Source organism: Felis catus, chromosome X (assembly GCF_018350175.1).
Source record: "Felis catus isolate Fca126 chromosome X, F.catus_Fca126_mat1.0, whole genome shotgun sequence".
Lineage (NCBI taxonomy): Eukaryota > Metazoa > Chordata > Mammalia > Carnivora > Felidae > Felis > Felis catus.
The window spans coordinates 108,998,800-109,019,659 of NC_058386.1; the positions used below are offsets into that span (position 1 = coordinate 108,998,800).

The 20,860-nt window shown below is 44.2% G+C and overlaps 1 protein-coding gene across 4 annotated transcripts in view; it reads right to left on the bottom strand.

Moving 5' to 3' along the window:
* Positions 1 to 20,860, bottom strand: part of HS6ST2 (heparan sulfate 6-O-sulfotransferase 2) — a 291,707-nt gene that overhangs the window by 43,427 nt on the left and 227,420 nt on the right. For 2 of the 4 annotated variants that reach the window (XM_023248921.2, XM_023248920.2), the window contains one exon: positions 2,590 to 2,676. The exons of the other annotated variants lie outside the window; for them this stretch is intronic. In XM_023248921.2, coding sequence (XP_023104689.1) covers positions 2,590 to 2,676 — 87 coding nt within the window. The remainder of the gene's footprint in view (positions 1 to 2,589; positions 2,677 to 20,860) is intronic. 4 annotated transcript variants of the gene reach the window in all.

Below are 20,860 nucleotides of genomic sequence, written 5' to 3' on the forward strand. Positions count from 1 at the left end.
GTTTTTCCATTATTGTGTTAAAGTAGGCTTTTGACAAAACTGCCTACGTGGAGACCCTATGGAAGCACACAATATCCTCTCCAATTTCCTTATGTATAAAATGGAAATAATAATAATGTTGCCTATCTCGTAAGCTGTTTGTGGGTAGGAATTAATGAGACAAAATTGCTAAATGCTTGGTACAGAGGTTGGCTCAGAGAGCACTCACTCGACATATATTAGCTATTAGTTTTTGTAGCCACAGATTTCGTTTCTTCAAAAAACAGGGGACCTAAATTCTTTTCAGAGAAGAGAAAGACATTCCTTCTGCCTTACAGCCTGTTTTTGGCCTCAAAATAGCATAGAAACTTAAACACGCCTCCATAGTTCACTCCCATTCGGGCAAGTAACATGAGAAAGTCAGCACAACAGCCCCCTGGATGGCCGCTGTTGTGACAGCGCACCGTGGAAAAGCCCTGAGGTGCAGAAATCGACCTACCCACACCTCACACCGCCACACGCTCCCAAACCAAGGAAACGCATGGGAAGTTAGCCTCTCTGAACTACAACCCATGTGCCTAACAGTGATAGACACTGTTGTAGACAGTATGGAAAGTGGCCCCGATAGTCCCACCATATTGAGACTGCTCGTGTTAACAAAACATATCCTGAGGAGAAGATGTGCAGAGGAAAAAAATTTAAAAACCTCCTGAAAGCTTATGGGATATAACGAAGAGAAAGGGACTCGGCACACACACCCACGAGGAGGATACTGGATACTGGATATCTTTTTTTCGTTGTAATTAATAATCAACAAAAGTAATCAAGAATTAAAAGGAACTATCTCAATCTGTGCGTCACGTACAAAGCAAATAAAAGGCACCTAGCTTAAGATGTGCAAAGAGGGAGGGCCTCATCGTGGCAGAAGCTTGGGATGTGTCCAAATACAGAAAGCGTGATATAGGATCACATTGTCTACTTAAGAATGTATTTATGCGGACCTCCTACGGTTCACAAGCTGGGCATGGTATTACGTATCCATCCTCTATGTCATCTTAACTCAGTTCGACCAATGCTCCTTTCGTGGCTCATACTGAGATTCTTCACTCTAAAAGGTAAGAGACTAGGCTCCTGCAAAGCCAAAAGGAACAAAACGGTGCCCCTTTCAAAGTGCAACAGCCATCACAAGCATCCATTACAATACATCAGGGTCTAATAAATGCAGCTTGGGCCCTGCAGTTGTCAGTGTGACAGGTGCGTACAAGGTGCGCGGACGGGGCCCGCCATTTCTGCAAGCACGGCGCTAAAAGCGATTCTCCAATGCCGTATCTGTTCACCGAGAGTGCACGCTGACGATGAATTGGGACTAATTGGGAAACATTCATCTGCTTGGGACTGTGTGCACCAATTCCCTTCCTTCATAATTTATACAGCATTTTGATTGTGCTGTTTGGCGATAAATAACTGAAACGAGTTATAAGTGCTCGGAGATTTAGCCTTCGACACTGCTTTTTATATTCTCCAAGATAGCCCACATTCAACTTTCTATGCAAACCTGAAATGGTATTCAGGAGGAGAAGAAAGGGGGAAAAAGGCAGCCAGCAGATCTTTCACTTGGGGAATTGAACATAATATCATATTCGAAGTGCAGCATTTATGGTCCAACACTGAATACATAAAATATATGACCATTACAAATTCACCTTTCATGGCGAAGCCATGCTCTTGTGCTGACATATCTTATTGCTAGATTACAGCTTTTAGCACGATGAAGGCATCTTTCATCTTCTCCTAGATGCAGCCTGGGTACTCCTTCTGGGCTCTATTTCTGTCTGGCACAATGCCCTATACCACTGAGAGACATAGCCTACAGAGAACCCAAGTCATTCACCAAAGGGCCGCACCACTCCCAAGGGGAAGCACCTAACGGGAGGTATGTCATCATCATGGGATCACATTGTTTCAGACTGCCATGCTCTGCTGAATCCAATTGGCTGAACCAGCCAATGTTGTTTTCTGGAATTAACCCAAAGAGGTCAGTCTAATATCACAAATATTCAGCCAATACAAGTTTCGGCAATGCCACAAAGACGGTTTCATGTAGGACATGGTACATGCTGGTTACTAGGAACAGAATATACACGCCATAAAAATCAGTGATATGGTTACAATGTCGATGTATTTAAACTAGGACATTCATGGAATGGCTTTCCAGATTTTTCTACCTCAACCCTAAACCTTAACGTATGGATCAAAGACAGATTTTCATGGATTTTGCAACTCATAAAATGATTAATCAGGGCTGTTGCTGCTTCTTTCTTCAATTTATGAAACACATAGTCCAAATCTTGCAGTGCTTGAAGTCCTTGGCCTTCACACTCGGCCTGACTTTCCCCACCCTCTCCTCCCGCTTCTTTATAGTCCTCCATATACCCAATACTCTTGACACATTCTTTACTCATTTAAATTCCCCAGTGACCAGCCCAGTGTGAGGCACATGGAAGGCATTCCACAAATCTTTGTTGAATGAATATGAATGAACGACAAAATGAGGACAGCGCAAGGCTTTGTGATAGTTTTGTTAGATGCACAGGGACACTTTTCACTTACTTCCCACTCTTAGATGCGTTCCGGGCCTTTGTGGATGATGGAGAGTTGGCGCCTGGATTAGTGTTTGGAGAACCCCGTCTATCCTTACTATACCCACAGAAAGAATAGAAAAATATATACAACAGTGACCGCAGAGACAAAAAGCAATTAGTCATTTCATTTAAACACTTTCAAGTATTCTCTCTCTCTCTCTCTCTCTCTCTCCTGTCAAAATAAAGCATGATCTTATCCAGTGGTGCCCTTCAAAGGTAAAGAGAGTGGAACCCACTGGTCAAGTTCAAAGAAAGCTATCCTTTTGGCATTCAAAGCTTGAGCTGGTGGATTCCATTAATGATAGCACCATAGCCCAGGCCCCAAGAGAGGCTCCAGTAAAAAAATGTGGAAAAATAACTAGTCTTTAACATAAAATCCTTTATTTCCAGTCTCTGGAGTGTCTGTATTACAAGTTCAGTTCTGAAGCTGCTGACTTTTAGTGAAGTATGTGGATGCCAAATGACTTTTAAAAGTCTTTGGGAGATACTATCAGATGAATTAATAATTTTCACTCATAATGTTAACATGGGAAGGCCGTGAATTCAGATATTCTTTCAGGAGAAGCACCACCTGCTTCATGAGTAATTGAATTTAAATCTCCACCTTCAATAACTCCACAGCTTATGTCAAACCTTGGAAACAATTACGAAATAAATCACTAGGAAGGTCTGCTTAATCTCATCAGGTTAATAAACGCAGACAAATTAATCACTTGAAGGTAAACAAAAAGGAATAATTGATTGGAGTCTTCTTGATTACTTTATTCTATTTTCTTTATCAAACTATTTTTACCATTATCTTCAATTCAGCTGTTCTGCCTTGAAATTATTACTTTACTTCGTCTTCAGATTTCCATGGAAACCAATTCAAAGCCTTTTCTCTCCACTTGATGATGTGCGGAATTATTTATCCTGATTTCATCAGAAAGATTTTTTTTTTTGTTAGTCAGATCTACGTCAGCATAACCTTTTATGAGAAGTGAAGGTAAAAAAGAAAAACGCATATCTCGGCGTTCAAGGAGGATAATCGAGCCTTCCAAAGGCACAGAATATTGTCTCAGAGGATGTCAAAGACCTTTCCAGATGCTTCTGAATCTTTTAAGCACCTCAAGGACCTACAAGTACTTATATGTGGGGTAGGGTAAGGGTCAGAAAAGATACTCTGCCCTACACCCACCAGCTTTAAATGGCTACATGGATGTGACTGGACCTAGAGTTAATCACAGGTTCCGGGTGACTGCAAAGGTCACGTATGTGGGCACAGACAAGGGCTAATCAGACAACAAAAGCCCCAACAGGTAGGATTCAGTGTCCAGTAGGTCCAAAAAACAGTTCTTGGGAGTGTGAGACATCAAGGTGAGCTCCTCTCCTCCTGCTGGAGGGGGCAGACGTTCTAGAGAGGGTGAGCACACATTCTATCCTGGAGGAGGTTTCTTTGTGCTGCTCACGGGCTCACCGGAATGTGGCTACATTCTGAGTGGGGTCTGCCGACTCTGCCCTGCCCTTGAGTATCTATAATGACGTCCTAGCAAAGAACTCCTTAGCTGTACCTGGGACCATACCGGCTACCTTCCTCATCCAGAGGCAAGCTCAGAAACTAAGAGAGAATACCAAATAATTGGGCAAATTCAGAAGAACTCAAAACTGTCTCTTCCAGCAGGTCGGCACGGTCTGATACAAAGAATGTATGTAATAGGCTACGTGTTGTGAAATTCAAGCAGGGCTCAGTTTTCCTCACTTCTACATCCTGGTCACTAGCCGCCAGCCTTCCTCCTCCTAGCCCCTCACTGAAACAGGAGCCAGTGGGAAATTTCACTGGCAGCATCCCGGAACAAGGGATTTTTTGATCTTGCAAGCTAAGGGGCTCAGACTAGGTGGTCATTTAACACTCCGAGTCATCAAGTTCAGGCATCCACGATCCTTTCAATACAGGAGCGCCCATTCTCACTGCTAAATTCCCATGTTTGTGCCTTGGGCATGAAAGTCCTTTATGATCTCCGTGACAAGTGACCCCGTTGAAGCTCGATGCAAGGCACCGACAGGACTTCAGGGAAAGCTGGTGGCTGGCACTGACAGCCTTCTTATTGTTAACTGCCGCTCTAGATGGGAGTGGTCTTGGAGCAGTACCCCTTGAAGAGATAGGAATAAGGACCCCTCTGACCTACTGCCACGTCCTGTAAGTGAAGATCCAAAGGGAATAAAGCCAAAAACTTACTCAGAGAAAAATCACACACGGAAGGTATGGCACCAAGATTCGGGGGTAAAAGTCACCAAGTAACTCAAAATGTGTATCTGAAAGTGCGGTAGGGACTAAGCAGAATTTGTGGCAGGCTTGGATCTCAGGAGTTTATTTTGTAGATATACTAAGGACCGTTGTATAGAAAGGCTTGGTGGACACTGAGGGAAAAGAGTCATCGGTCTGCCCCCAAATTCCAGGCTCAGTACCCAAGTCTGGACAAGATGCTGTAACTCTGAAACCTTGAGACTGAAGGATCCGGAGTTTTCCAGAAGTGCCCCATGAGAGAGAAAGAGAAAATCCTGCAGCTGCGGACTGGGAGCCTCGGAGATCTGGACAAACACAGGTCAAGGACCCCAAGATTAAGATGCTGCAAAGAACGCCGGCCACTGGAACATCCAGCAATCCCAGGGACTTACAGGAACAAACCTCTCCGCTTTTAGGATGCACAGATGATAATTTGGGGCATGTGAGACGGAGGAGGGCTGCAAGGAATCAGAGCTAGTTTCCAGCCCGCAGATCTGAAACAGACCTACTCCCGTTGTCATTATTTTATCTCTAGACCACTTGTCAGACCTCTTCGCTTTGCTCTCCTCTTTGAGTTGCAACCTTAAAGGCTGTGGCCTGAAATCCCTGAGAGTATGAGTCCAGGCTTCTTCCACTCCTTCTGAGGAGCTATCCTCTTCTGAGAAGATCCCTTCCTCCCTCCCTCACACCCAGCGCTATCAAAGGCCTATGAAAACTATTCCAGGTGAGCTCCTGATAGGAAAAGTTAATGAGAGCCAGCACTCCTTTTGTCTGCCTGGCCAGCTGTCGGTCTCCATCTATCAAGCAAGCCATTTTCCACAGGCTCCACAAATGTCTCCAACACCAGAAGTGTGAAAAAAATATCTGCAGTATTATGCACATTGTATTCAGGTGGGAAAACTCTGACTAACCCAACTCTCCAGCATTTTCAAAGTGTTTCTGATTGAATAATTTGATTTTTCTCTTAGATCAGAGAGGTACTTGAGGGAGAAGAACCTAGCAGTTTCAAACACACTCCACTCCCTTTCTTGATGGGTGGAATACAGAAACTTCTGCATGTCCTATAGTACTTTGTAGGCTCCTTTTGGAATGAATTCATCTCAGACCCGTGAAAAATAGTTGTGTTGTTCTAACTACAATTCAGCACTGAAATTTAAAACATTAATTTTCAGGGTCTTAGGAAATTGAAACTGTGTTTCAGAAGAGTCAGGCTACTTGTCTTTTGTTTGGCACATAGCATATGCTTACATTTTATTGTGTATCTGTCTCTCCAACTAGCTCTTAAGAGGGCACTCAAAGTATCTGTTGAACAAATGAACAAAAGTCGCCTTTGGGCTCCGTAGAAAGGAGTGCCGTGATCGATTATCAATGTCTGGCACTGGTTTGTAAGAGAGGAAGTGGTGACACATGTCACATATTTTCCATTTCCATTCGTAAAGAAGAATGGTCTAGGAGAACTGTATTCTAGTTGGACTCTGGTCTAGTTAGACTTGGACTGATGGTTGATCATCACGTGGACCACAAAGACACGTGAGCTTGGAAAGGATTCTCCAGCAAGCTTGCTTGGGTGATCGGGTGAATAAGGAGAACCCTACTGCATTTGTATATATAGCTCTTAATGTTTTCCAGCGTGTGTTATTGTAAGCAGTAACTGAGATGAAACCCAAGCTGTTGTTGAGGGGTTACTTCAAGTCTGTGTGGGGAAATGGTAGCTACTCTTTGCTCCCTAGAGATGACCCTAGGCTCCTTAAAGCTCACAGGATGAAGAAATGCACTTAAAATATATAGATTGTACCAGGGATAGAAGCTCATCGGATCTGCTTCCCCAACAGGTGCTTGAGTCCCCTCTACCACATACCCACCAAGTGGTCGTCTTTGGAAAGGCTTTGAAATCATGATTGAAAGCCTTGATTTTGAAAGCCTTGATTTGGAAAGGCTTTGAAATCATGATTGAAATCATGAAAATCTGCTTTTCTATTTCCTAAGAGGCTCACATTTCCGAAGTATTTTTGCCCTTGTTCTGTTACTGAGCAAGACAGCTCTTCAAATATTGATTTCCTTTAATTAGAGCTGATGAGTCTTCTTTATTTCATTTTTCTATCTTTCTAGGTTATGTCCTGAGTGGTTTTCTTTCTTTGCTCCAAACTTTTTTCATTTTCTTCTACCGAGAGTGTCTAAATTAGTGACCCTACCCCTTTAAGGGTCCCGTTCCTATTATCTATAATGCTGTTAATCATCAGGCAAAGAGAGTTCAGGTCACTAACCTGTGCGTTCAGTTAGCTTCCCTCCCTAGTTTTCTTTGCTTAAGTGTGGATAATGACAGGTTTTTAGGGAAGGGAAAAGCTCATCTTTATTGCTAGGAAGTTCAGTGTTAACTGCGATCTCTAAGAAGCAACCTCATCTGTTCAAAGCGCTTATTCAAAATATCTCAACTTCTAATCCTGACCGCCAGCAAGGCATATAACTTCTTGCTGTCTCAGGATTCTCATCTATAAGGCAGAGGGAATTAAACTGATCAGGTAAACCATTCACACAAACACTCACAATTGCTTTGTAATTGCAGAGCTTTTGGAAAAGGCAGCGGGACACTCACGTTATCTTGCCCTCTCCCCTTCCATTAACTTTCCACTCTCACAACTCACCCCAGGGGCATCAGGGACTAGAGCAATATGCTTATTGATTATTATTGTTGCTATTTTGCCCTTCTCACCTCTTGGCACCTGTTGTTCCTGTCCAGGAAAGCCAGTCACAACCCTGAATGCCTCACTGGGATCAAGAAAGAACATGAATATTATTTTCTCAATTAAACTGGCTATTCACCTGCATCTTTCCCAAGAGCTTGGACCTGGGTTACAGACTATTGGAGGCCGCTGGAACTTGTCTTCCAGTTGTTACATTTACATCGAGCTCTAGGCTCCTCCATCGGATAGGGGATTGAGAAGCGGAAAATCTTAGCTCTTGGTACTGCAAGGTTTGGGGCGATGGACTCCCGAAAAATGATGGGAGCCTGGACCGTGACGGTAGTGATGGGGGTGGAAAGAAGGAAACCAGGCATGGCATGTCAAAAGAAATGACAGAACTTGGGGACTGACTACATCCAGGGAATGAGAATAAAGTCTACGTGAAGGTTCTGGAAGTTGAATGGCTGAGAAAGCCAAGGTTCCAGTGAAAGAGACAGATTGGTTGGGAAGGGAATCCGGACGAGAGAACATAGATTCCGTTTGGGACATACTGAGTCAGGATGCTGATGTGTCGACAGTGTCCAGCAAGCAATTAGAGAAATGGCACGGTAGCTTAAGAAGAAAGACAGGGGTAGATGTACAGTCATTGCTCCGAAATGGAAGTCAAAACTGTGAGTATAAGCATCAAGGGCTGATGGGACAGCGATCCGTCGTGACTGACAGGTGGACGTTGCGCGTGGCAGACAGCCCCTGCCATCGTCGGCTTATGTCCGCCTCAGTTTACGGGGATTTACATGTGTGTTACGAAGTCTTACCTCCCAGGGGCCCAAAGAAAACAGCCTGAGCCGGCTGACTTAGGTAGAGTTCAATGCTAAGGTTAACGTGGGAAAAGGCAGACCCTGACCCTTGTGGGCGCCAGTGATCTTCCTCATCCCATGACCATAGCCTGCTTCTCCCCATCCTCCTCGCCCAGCCAGATTGCTTATGTGATAAGGTAAGCTGGGCACCAAGAGGTGAGGTGAGTGACAATCCTTATCAACCCATTCCCAAAACGAAAACACCTCACAAAGTACATTCCGTGCTGCTGACAGATGAGGAAAACTGTGCTTGAAACCTTGGTTTCACTTGCAGCTCACATCTTTTGGCTCCCCTTTACCAAGGACTAACCGAAAGTTGGGGATATACCTCTGATAATGCTAAAATCTATTCCTATTTTTCACCACGACTCCCTTTCCCATTCTCAGTCTCTGCACCGTGGCTCACTAGTGACATCACCACAGTTGGGGGTAGGGGAAGCCTGTCTGCGAGCAAATTAAGGGTTTTGCCCTTGAAGAACCAAAGTATCCCAGACTTCCTAAGTGGAATTGAGTTCATGAGGGCAATATTTAGGGGACTCTGACCATTACCTTTCCCAAAGTGGGGTAATCTTTTGCCTTTAGTCCTGGGTCTGTAATCCACCCGCTGAATCACTTAACTTCTCTGGGCCTCAGTTTCCTTGTCCGACAGTCTGACTTCTTAAGGCCATCCCACGATTTTGAAAATTATAAAACGTTAAACAATTTATTCACTCCAAGAACATCTCCTGGGTGCCCTTCATCGTGTTGGGCCGTGGGGATACAATGATGACTGTGACAAGGTTCCCGCCCTCACGTGGCCCAGGCTAGTGGAGAAGGTGAGTGTGTTAACAGATACATGACCCCAAGTCGGAGAAGTCAAGTGTGGAAAAGGTGCTAGGGAAATAAATCAGGGAGTGACTGCCTATGTCTGGGAGAATCGGGGAAGGTAGATGTACAGCTGAGTTACCGTTAGGAAAATTATGATTTTCTGTCTGTGCTAAAGAGGCATAAATCAGAAAAGAAACTTTGGGTTATGAGAATTTTCACAAAATGGACTGAACTTATGCCTATCCTTACTATCCGACGGTGGCTCTTAGACTTCATCCTACATCAGGAATCACCGGGAGAACTTGTAGAAGGTAGCCGGCTGGGCCCTACCCCCAGAGTGCCTGCTTCAGCAGCTCTAGGCTGGAGCCTGAGAATTTACACTTCCAACGAGTTCCCGGGCGGGGCTGCCGGTCTGTGCAGCACACTCTGGGAGCCACTCTCGAAAGACGCGAGAGACAGCCACACTTAGTGGCAAGGGAGAGAGAACAGTCAGCCGCATGCGTTGTCCCTGCTTTCCAGACAGCGCAATTAGAATCTGCTTGAATCAAGTGCCCCCATCTACTGCTCCCGAGCCGGGAAAGAGGAGGACACAAAAGGGCTGCCGACACCCTTCTCTGGAGAAGCTTCCCCTTCCTGACGGCATCAATTGAGCTTGAAGTTCTATTTACTGAAAATGATCTGGCATCATTAAAAATTCACAACTGGAGCCTACTTGCTGAACATTAGACATCAGGGAGTCCCCAGAGAAGGCCAGAGAAGTCTCAGTGAACTTTTTAGGAAAAGCCAAAGAGGCCAGCTGCGGTGGCAGGAATTTGTACACAGGAAGAAAAAAAAAAAAAAAGCAAGCAAGCCAGTGAGCTCATTTATTGGGCAGTGAGATTCTGACCTCATACTGCAGAGTGATATGAACCAAGGGTGTTGGCGGGGGGAGGGACTGATCATGTATTCATTTCCTTTTCTCTCGTGAATAATCGCTTTGCTTTTACTTCCTGCTAAGTACGTTCTGATGGATTTTCAGGAATGGACATTCTGCCTGCACATTATATGTCAAATTCTTTGAGGATACAAACAAATTGTATTCATATATGTTCACAAAGTTTCTTATAACATCTGTCATATACAAGGTTTTCAATACCTGTTGCCCAACCACCATCCTGGTCAATTTGGCTTCTAACATGTTTGCTGAATTGAACTGACTAACACATGTCAGGTTACAAGTTCAAGAGCAGTCATGTGGCTTTGGGTTTTTTGTTTGTTTGTTTGTTCAATTGACTTATGACAGACCGCACTGCATGCCTAAAAACATGACAGTCGGTCACAGTGCCTTTTCTGAGCTCCAGTGCCCACAGATATGAGACTGAAGTAGGGTCAAAGCGGTGGGAATCAGCAACTTTGGAGAAAGGTGTTGCCAAACTAACCGAGGGCAACTGTGAAGCTGTGGAAAGAGCATGGGCATGGGAATCCGGCAGGGCTGAGCTCATTTTCTGTCTCTGTAATAGCCAGAGGATCTTGGACAAGTTGGGCCATTGAGGCAGCGTTGGTCCTGACTAACCAAGGCCTCATATATTAACACTGGGGCTATGGGGTTCCAATGTTCTAGCTACATGTCAGTGTCCAAAGGCAGGAGCATTCCAAGGTATTCCTGGGGCTGAACTTGGCATCTTACGTGCTTTCTAAGCAAGTGAATATATTCAAGATGTAAAAGTGCAGCTGTGTCCTTAGCAAGTAGAAGGGCCATGTCAACAATGGTGTTGATCATGCTTTCTGGGGTAGTCAAGAAAGAAAAGTTCTCTCAACTGTGTTCCGTTGTATCTCTTACTAGTACTGAGCCTGTGAACCAAAGGTTCTTACACTTTTCTCTTCGTTTATATTTAGAGGGACAGTTAAAAGTTTGAAAATATTTTTATTTCTAAACTGCTCAAGCATCAGTCATTCAGATATTTGTTTGAGTGCATGCTACTTCAAAGTCGGGTCTCTGTTGCAAACGTTATCCATTCTATGATGTGTAGACACCACTAGTTTTCTTTTCTGAATGAAACCCAATAGTCGGAATTTTTCTGTTAAGATTTGGAAAACTGAGCAATATTTTACTGTGTATGTTCGTGGAAGATTAAAACTCTGACAGTTCATGGAAACAAAATATATCTTGTTTGTGTATCACCCACTAATCACTGTTAAATGCTAAGCCTTGTATAATTTATATGCATATCCTTCTTCCCATGAATATGAGTTTTTAGTAACAGTCCTTTCTAACCCAAGACAGTTAGCTGAGGCTCTATTAACTATACCTCACCCCAGTCAAGGGAAAGACTCAGAAATAGGGAGTTTAGAAGAGCACTTCGAGAGAGTAAAGTAAGGTCCTGAGAAAAGAAGGGATGTATCCAATGGAAGTACCCAAGGATGTAACATGAAGTTAATGACAGAACTTGGCTGGCACCTAGCAGACAGGGCGAGAGCCCCCACAGAGTACAGAACACAGAAAGGCTTTGGGCCAAAGACGAAGTAACATGAATAAGTTGTGGCTCCAACTGCCAAAATAAATACTACAAGAAAGGTGGTCAGCCTTTTTTCGTTGGGGGAGAGTATGAAGGAGATGCCAGGTTCATTTTGGGTTATGTTGAGTTTTGTGTGCTGGTGAGACCCCCAGGCTACGGATCTGGTTGACGCTTGGAATACATGGATGTAGAGCTTAGCTGGGTATAGATGATCTTAGCTGGAGAACGGTCTCCAGACATGTGGGAGTCTTCAGTATAGTAGTGGTAGGTGAAAACCTCAGCGGAGAAGAGTGTGTTGAATGAGAAGAGCAGAGCCTGGGAAGAAGATTAAGGACAAGCTAGAGTGGCCAAAGTGGGCTCGTGCAAGCCGAAGAAGACACTGGACCTAGGGGCACGAGTGTTACAATCATTAAGAGACTCATTTGCTGATTCTAAGACATTTGTTTGCCTTGGGTTTCCAACTGCTACATGTTGCTTTCCCCTAGTGCACTTTTCGGATGACTTGTGGTGTTTCATCAGTCACGCTGTCCTTTCTAATGCCAGGAGCGTCTGATAGAGAGCAAACCTTCTTGATCACATGCAACCTGTTCTCATCAATTCCTGGAAAAAATGATCCGAAGTATGCTGAAGGAAGAAGCATCTTGTACCAAACAAATCCCTAATTATAGGCTTTAGATATACATTTTTTTTTCAGTCTGGCCTTATTTGTTGCAACAAAAATCAATAAAAGAAGAAATCATTTTGGTGTCTGAACTAGATAAAGCAACTGTCCTCAAGTTTATGCAAATACACCTCCCAAAGAAACAATTAGTTATCATCTCCCAAAGAAGCAATTAGTCTGCTTTTCATTACTGTTCCTGTTATTTGCTTCTGCTATTATGTACAAAATCAGAAATGGGACCTATTGTTCTCTTCTTAGCTTCAAAACTTCAAGAAAATCTTGGCTCTGTAATAATCAGAATGCGGGTCAGCCATATGCCAACTTCACTTGTTTTGCACTTGGGAAGGCCAAGGCTTCCTGAGAGTCATGGTATCCTCTCTGCCACCTCTTTGTAACGTAGGCTCTGTGCTTTGAAATAACTGCTCTCTGGTTCTCCCTAGCCACTAAACTATCAACTTCTTATATAATCAATTCTTTAAACCTGTATGAACTAGGCGTCCATACATTTCTCTATAGCAAACACTGAAACCACAGTGCAAGATCTCACTGGCAGGGAGCACCTCTTGGCTTAGGGGAAATGGAGAAACGGAGGAGTAGAGAGGTATAAAACTACAGTGATAAAAACATGAAAGGAAGAAACGAAACTTAGTACTGTGAAAGCCTAAATTAAGTAAAGAATAAAGTCCTCGTGGAAAATGTCCTCATCACTGTCAGGGAGTAGGTCCTGTGGGAAGAGCCTGCACTGTTCCTTATGTCCCTCAACCTTTGTGAGAAAATGGCTGCCTTCACTCTGTTATTGACACTGTCTTTGAAGGGATGCCATGAATGTTAAACCATATTAAACCATTTCCAGATCCCCCTCAATGGGGGATATATGGGACAGGAACCCCCAGTGATGAGTTGTAAAATGTGACTCTATGTGACCTAGGCAGATGATGTAAGCTGTGAAGGGCTAGAACCTTCACTGAGGCTCAAGAATGTCATCTTGGCAAGTTAATCATCATGCCCCTGTGAAGAAGACCCGTTCTTCAGACTGCAACTGGAAAGGGAGGGTCCTGGCAATTGCACAGAAGATTCTAACCAGGGAAAGCAGAGTTGACCCTTAAAGGGAAACAAGACAGCATTTACCTCATGGAAAGCCAGTATTTGGAGGAAAGGCACCCAGCTAGCTGCCTAAAAGGGATATAAACAATCATTTGTGGCTTAGGGGCAAAAGAAGTGTGCATTTTGAAAAACTGTTCAATGATTCTCCTTGGATTCTTAGAATTACGGGTTTTGCGACCTGTCTACTCTAGGCTAATTATGTTTTCCTTCTTTTGTTTTCAGTGTGGTTACCGAAAGTTACTTTTGACATTCTCAGCTTGTCTCGGGCTCATGGAAGGGCAGTTCAGCATCAGAGTTCCAGAAACTCAAGAAGGAGATGAAGGGAGGGAGGGAGAGTGAGACCCCCTTACTCTCACAAAGTTCTGTTATTGTTTTCTTCGACTTTCTCTTAGGAGCTTTTGCTCTACTCATCCCTGGCAAGCCTGGGTAGGAGTTTTGTGTAAATGAAGGGGCGTGTCCTTTACTGCTTGCTTTCCAGGATGTCAAAACTCAGCCAGAGCTTGTCCAGGCACATTTTCCAACTGCCCATGGTTCTAGAGAAAGGTTATTCATGGCCTATGTGATACCATGGACTATAGGAAGCCAACTATTTGGAGGCCCGGGCCCTGACCAGTTTTGGTTTCTGGGCACAGTACAGAGTCTTTGTTTCCTGGAGAACACCTCCTCTGGAACAGGCTATCGCCTTCAAAAACTGAGCAGACAGAGCAGAGTGAATTTTTAATTCTGTCAAGTGACAGCCATAAACTGAAAGTCAAGTAAGGCACCAACTAAAACAATCCTAGTACTGGTAATTGCCACAGGTCAGCAAACTCCATGCTGGAAGGTTCTGTTGTTGTTTTTTTTTTGTTTAATGTTTATTTATTTTTGAGACAGAGAGAGACAGAGCATGAACGGGGGAGGGTCAGAGAGAGAGGGGACACAGAATCCGAAGCAGGCTCCAGGCTCCGAGCTGTCAGCACAGAGCCCGACGCGGGGCTCGAACTCACGGACCGTGAGATCATGACCTGAGCCGAAATCGGAAGCTCAACCGACTGAGCCACCCAGGCGCCCCTGGAAGGTTCTGTTTTAAGAGGAAATGTCCTTCTTGGCAGTTTTATACAACTGGCTCCAGAGATAAGGAAAACAACAACAACAGCAAAAGGAAGGTGCACCCTGCTCTATGCCCCTCACCCGCTCTTTCTATTTGGAGGCATATAGAAATTAGGATTAAAGGTTTATATGGGGGAAAGCATCAAATCCAGTATGAAAATGGAGGCTGTGCCTAACAGAAACAGAGTTTATTCCAGGGAGCACAAAGTCAGAGCTCGGGGCATGGGCCAAGAAGAATGCAGGCTGGTGTTCAACCATCACACGTGAGGCCATGGCAAAATTTTTCGTAATTTATGACCCACTGCTACCTCAAGTTCCAGCTGGCATATCGTAAAGGACATCTACAATACGACCGTGGTGAAAAACCAAGATCCATAAAAATACTTCAAAAAGAGAGGGACTCATTCTCAGACAGAAGGAGGGTTCCCAAAATTCAGTGCTAGATTAGTTCCAAGTTTCCTAGCAACCAAGGCCATAAGGGACACATGCCGGGGAACAGCCTTCTCAACTTGTGACCAAAGGAAAGGGTATCGTTTTGTCAGCATAGTCAGACTTATTCCTGGTGCCAAGTCTAAGAAGCACAAATTTTTCTGGACGTCCAGAAGCGTTTTCCACAGGATGGTATCTTATATAGGCTTTTTAAAAAGTCAGCTTGAATGGAGTATAGTCTCCATACAGTAAAGCTCACCCCTGTTTAGCAGCTGAGGACACCACATTAGCAGGAAAGCCAGAGGCAGCAACCTGGAGGCAACCCAGGTAATGCGGGGTAGGTGCAGCCTTCCTGGTGATCCAAGCTGATACCAGGGAAAAGGGTGGAAAACTTAAGAGACATGCATTTAGACACGGGCCTTGGACCAATGGTTCTCCAGACCACCCAGTCACTGGACAGCAGAAACGCTTGCTCCCAGTGAATTGTCTTGTGTCAGTGGGCGTGGGGCTTTCCGTGACTTTCCTTCCCTAGCACGCCTCATCTGCCTGGATCTTGCCCCATTATCAGCAGTTGTATCTGCTGTTGACATTCTTGGGGGAGGTAGGGAGACTTGGCCAAAGGCTGCAAAGAAGCACTTCTCCTGATTTCCCTTGAGCCTCTTTCTAATTGTTTGTTCAGGATTCCTGGGGCATTGCTCTCTTGTCAAAGTCTATCGCCAGATATCATCATCTGCTCCTTCTTTTGCAGTACCCCTTCTAGGTCTCCCGTCAGTTCCTCAAGGGCAGGGCACTGGCTCATCACCTGAACTGCAAGTCCAATGATGTGATGCTCTCTGCAGGCTCGGACACCACTTTTTTCTTTCTGGCCCATAGGAAACAGATATCTCTCCCCCATGGCGTATTCACTTGTAATCAAAGAGGACACAAAAAAGGCACCAGAGCAAACAAAAAGCCTCCCTCTTTCAAGACCTTAACAAATGAAAACCCACATCAATTAATTCTTTAGTTCTTTAATTGTTCCTGGATTAAACGTCCTGGGGTGAGTTTTCATTCCAGCCCAGATTGTCACAAGCTCAATGATTCACCTAGGGAATTCTGACATCACAATTTGGCCCTGCTTGTCTACGGAGTCAAAAGGAGTAACTCATTACCAAGGAAGAGGTATTAATTAGATTTCTGTAAAAGAACCAGGATCAGGGGTATTGGCAAATGAGGAGTCAGTCAGCGTAGGCGGTGTGACAAAGTCTCGGAACAGATTGTTAGCAAGCCAAGCAGGGCCTGTATTATACCCAATGCATGCCGGTCCTCCTAAAGTTGTCACCTGAAGAGGCTGTAAACAGATTCCAAGGATGCTGCTGGCATTCACATTTCCTGAGTTCTTCCCTAGGAACTCTGTCCACAGACAGTTATGAAATACATGAGAAATCTCATTCGTGACTGTGTAGTCACGCCTCACTTTTGGCCCCAACCACAGGACCCCACTTGATCACCCAATTAGCAGCGCATCATTACCTTCTGATGACATTTAGACTGACCCCCAGAACCTAATCCACCTCCAAAGAACAAAGATGTCTCCTCACTGAGCAGAGCCAACAGAACGTGCTACAGCTGTTGGCTGTGCTTGACTATGATGAAGAAATCAGCACCATTTTTCCATATATTCCCTCTGCTACGTTTCTTAAAAATAAATCTGTTCCCTTCTTTTATTCACTATAGTGCCTTGGCGTCATTCTCCTTTTGATTAGAAATGATGCATAAGGAAATAGATCCATACGTCAGTGCCTTCAAAGGTCCATTAAACATAATGTTATTTAAAAGCACATTAACCATCCTAACCAGCGTCAGACAACAACCAGGAGAGTGCAGGAGTTTGAAGACTAATGTAGAGTTTTCGGATGCCAGATGAGAATGTAAATCACAACTCTCACTAATTAAAACTTTGGCCCTTTGATTGCTCCTGGATTAAGTTCACCGGGGTGATTTTTCATCCCTGCCTGGGTTGACACAAGCCCAATAATTCACTCTGGCATTCTGACATCACTTGTTTGGCTCTGCTTGTCTATGGAGCCAAGAGAAGTATCTCATTAGGGAGTGAGAGGTATTCATTAGACCTTTGTAAATAGCGGCCATGAATGATGCTAGCCCCTGATTTCATCCAGATCGTTGAGAGGAGCACCGGGTGGAGAGTTGGAGAACTGAAGTTCTCATTCCAAGCCATCGTACCAGCCCCTCAATTGATTCAGATGCCTCAGTTCCCATACATGAAAAGCAGGGTAAACCAAGGCAGTCTCACTACCTAGTTTCGCAGAATAATGATGGCGGTAAATGGGAAATGACAGATTATAACAATTCAAGTATTTTGTAATTACACTCATTATAACAGTCTAGGCCTTACTGTACAAGTTCACCACCGCTCTAATCTACTATTGTTTCTACAACAACTCACTTACCACCTGCTACGGGCCACGCTCTAAGTGATACAAAAATACTTATTATGTACTCCCTACTCTCAAGGAAATTACTGAGTTGTAATATTAAATTCTAGGACCCTCAAATGAGCCCTCTTCCTTGCGCCTTGCCGTTCAGTCATGGTACGTTTAGGAGCATTAAAGGAATAATTAATTCACAATAATGTGGTTTTCTGCATCCATTATATGCCAGTAGAAGTCACGTGTCGTACCCACTGTTTTCGGGGTCCCTCCTTCTCCGCCAGCCTCGGGCTTCATTGCCCTGGTGCCAGGATGCTCCCTTTCCGCCTGTCATCTCTCCTGCAGATTATCTGGACTAGGCGTTGAGGACAGGTCTCTCGGGGGAACTCAGCACTAAGGGAGAGTAGGAGAGGTTTGAATGGACACTTAGACTTACTACTTTCTCCTGAAAAGAAGCAGGATGATGAAAAGGGAGAGCCAGGCAGCCGGGCTCATTTGGATGTGTAAGTTCTGCTATGTTTGTTAGAGCAAGCCTCATTACCTTAGAGTGTTGCTTGGTTTAATGAAGGCCTTTGCTGAATAAACAATCGTACCTGGAGGCAATATGAACACTCCAGGCCCATGAAGGACACTCTTCTGTTGGGGGAGGCGGGAATCAATGCAGTGTGATGGCTGAGAGATCAATACTTCTCTGAATGAATTTCATCCTAAGTGACACCCCTTTGGGATAAGGAACGGCTGACTGGAAATCATTCAAGGTTATCAACTAAACAACAGTATCTAGAGTATTCAGGTGAAACGTGTGCAATTTAAACTGGTGGTCATACAAAGGACCACAGCGAAGGCTGCAGTGTTTGTAATGTGCCCAAATGGAAGACACCAGTCAGCCTTCCTGATAATCCTCATATGAATCTTCAGTCTAGCAACCAATCCGTCAGCAGAGAGCTCTGTTTTGATTTCAGAGAAGCCTCCTGAAACACAAATCGAATCTGGCTCTGATGACGTTAGCAGAGCATAAACACCAAGGGATGTGGTGGGGAAACCTTTCTGCTTGACTTCACACACGCCCAAAGCAAGAGAACTGTAGAAACCCATGAAAAATGGCAAGAGCTCCAAAATAAAATGTAATTGGAAATGTAAGGTCATAATTGTACGAAACTATTGATTAGAAATACAAGAAACGAGTGGGGGAAATGCCAGAGTACAGTACTCATTACAGAAATGGAGTTTAAAGAGGCAGTGGTGGGAACGCAAAGCCGAAAGGCCTCTGACCCTCTTTAGCTGGGAGAAGACACCACTTTCTCTTAGATCTAAGCTGCAGCTAATACAGGTGCTCAGGAGAGAGGCAGAAAGCAGAAAACTGCCTTAACTACATGGGCTTAAATGACAGCTGGTCAATGCAAAAATATGTCTTTTAACTGCAGGAGAAATGATTAGTAGGCCGAATGTCCCAATGTGAAAAAGGTGCCTTTTTGACCTTCCAGGGCCGGTCCTCAGTCCCTTCATTGATCTCCTGAGCCTGTGTTCCAAGCCAGGATCAACCCTCCTCCACCCTTAGTGATGAGATCCAGAATAGAGCTTTAGGTGAGCATCGAAATTCCCGCTTGAATTTCATTACTATAAAAATGCCCTTGGAAAGTCTGGCTCTGTATGGCATTTTGGGGAAAGGTACCACAGTGACTAGATGAGTAATGGGCCAGAAGTTGGTACGAGCAAATAACGGCCTGTCTCCACAGCCTGCCCAACAGGCTTAAGCTACAGCTAATCGATACAAAATGTGTCCTCAAACAGCCTGCAGACCCCAAATTGCTTGCTGCTGGTTATATGAAGCAGGTCATTACAAAGGGCAAATGATAAAATTTCCTGTTAACCTCATTTGGAATTATCAGGAAACTTCATATTACATTTTCGAAAATTCAAACATCTGATATACCTCTACAGCATACAATTTATCATTAGACTGTGAGCCTAGGATTCCATTTTTCTAATTTGATTCTCAAATATGGTGATTAAGAGTGCAAGTCATTGAATTAAGTTGTATTGAGCCAGAATATCCCAGTGTCTCGACTCCCCTCTGGTTAAGAGCTGGGGCTCAGAGGAAGTTATTTAACTCTTTCAGACCACGAAGCTACTTCTGTTTAAAGCAGGAGGTGGAACTCTGTACGCAAAGGGCCAGAAAGTAAGTATTTTCGATTTGCAGACTCGACCGTTGCAGCACAAAGCAGCCACAGGCAACATGTAAATAAATGCGTGGCCGTGTTCCGCCGAAACTTTCTTTACAGACGCTGAAATTTGAATTTCACATAATTTTGAAGCGTCACAAAATACCGTTCGTAATTTTTTTCAGCCATTTGAAATAAAAACCATTCCTAACTCACAGGCCATGCAAGAACATGCAATGAACTGGATTTGTCCCCGGGGCTATAATTTGCTGACTCTGATGTAAAATCCCGGATCAGCAACTTCCCTAAGAAATGGGAAGAGTGTTCAGTTTCCCAAGACACTAACTTGCAAGCAGCAAGCTCTGAGAGATTCCGGTGCTTTATTGTTCAGGTATCAGCTGTTTGTTTACACGAGCGAATGCACGAGTTTGGAAAAAAAGAGACACGACTTGTGTTAGTTCCAGTCTCAAACAAAGGTTTCTCCTCTGTCTCTTCCCTTCTCCCATTCTCAACCTCTTGCCTTCACTTTCTCTATTTCTTTCTTCCGTTTTGTCCAGGGACCACAGTTTCTTCTCACGGTGTTCTGGGAATTTAAGAGAAGTATCTGGAAATCCATTAACAGCATTTATTCCTGACCTAGAATCTCCCACCACCTTGTCTCCTAGGATGAGTCACTGTGCCTCCAATCCATCCCAATTTTGAGGTAACTTCACGTCACACACGGGCTGTTTTAATTTTTATTCACAAATCTTTTTGGAAATGACAAAAACATCAATGAAAACCTTCCCCAGTCCTCCTTAAAAAAAAAAAAAAAAAGGAATTTAAACTCTTCAGAAAATGGATCCCAGTCTACAACACACTATCATTTAAAATGCTACCAGCAAGGCCACCGATGACACTAGCAGTGATACTCAAGAGGTCATGGTACAAAGCCCTGTCCAAACTGTAAAGTACTCTGCAAGTGTTAGCTCTAATCAGTGGAACTGTTATGCCAACTTGTCAAAGTGAGTTTTTGGGAAAGAGCCAGTGTTATTACCTCCTGGGCTGCTGGAGTTGTTGCCAAGGGGCGGATGAAGGCCTGCTCTCATCGAGTAAAGCAAACCCCGGGTTACAGACCGGACCATGGCTCGGTTTCCACTGACGACTAGCCGAGGACAACGGGTAAGTCGCCTAACTTCCGAGTCCTCATTTTGTAAAATGGGAGGGTTTGCTAAGATCCTTAAAGACCCTTCCACGTTCTGACTCCTAAGTGTCTTGAGTCG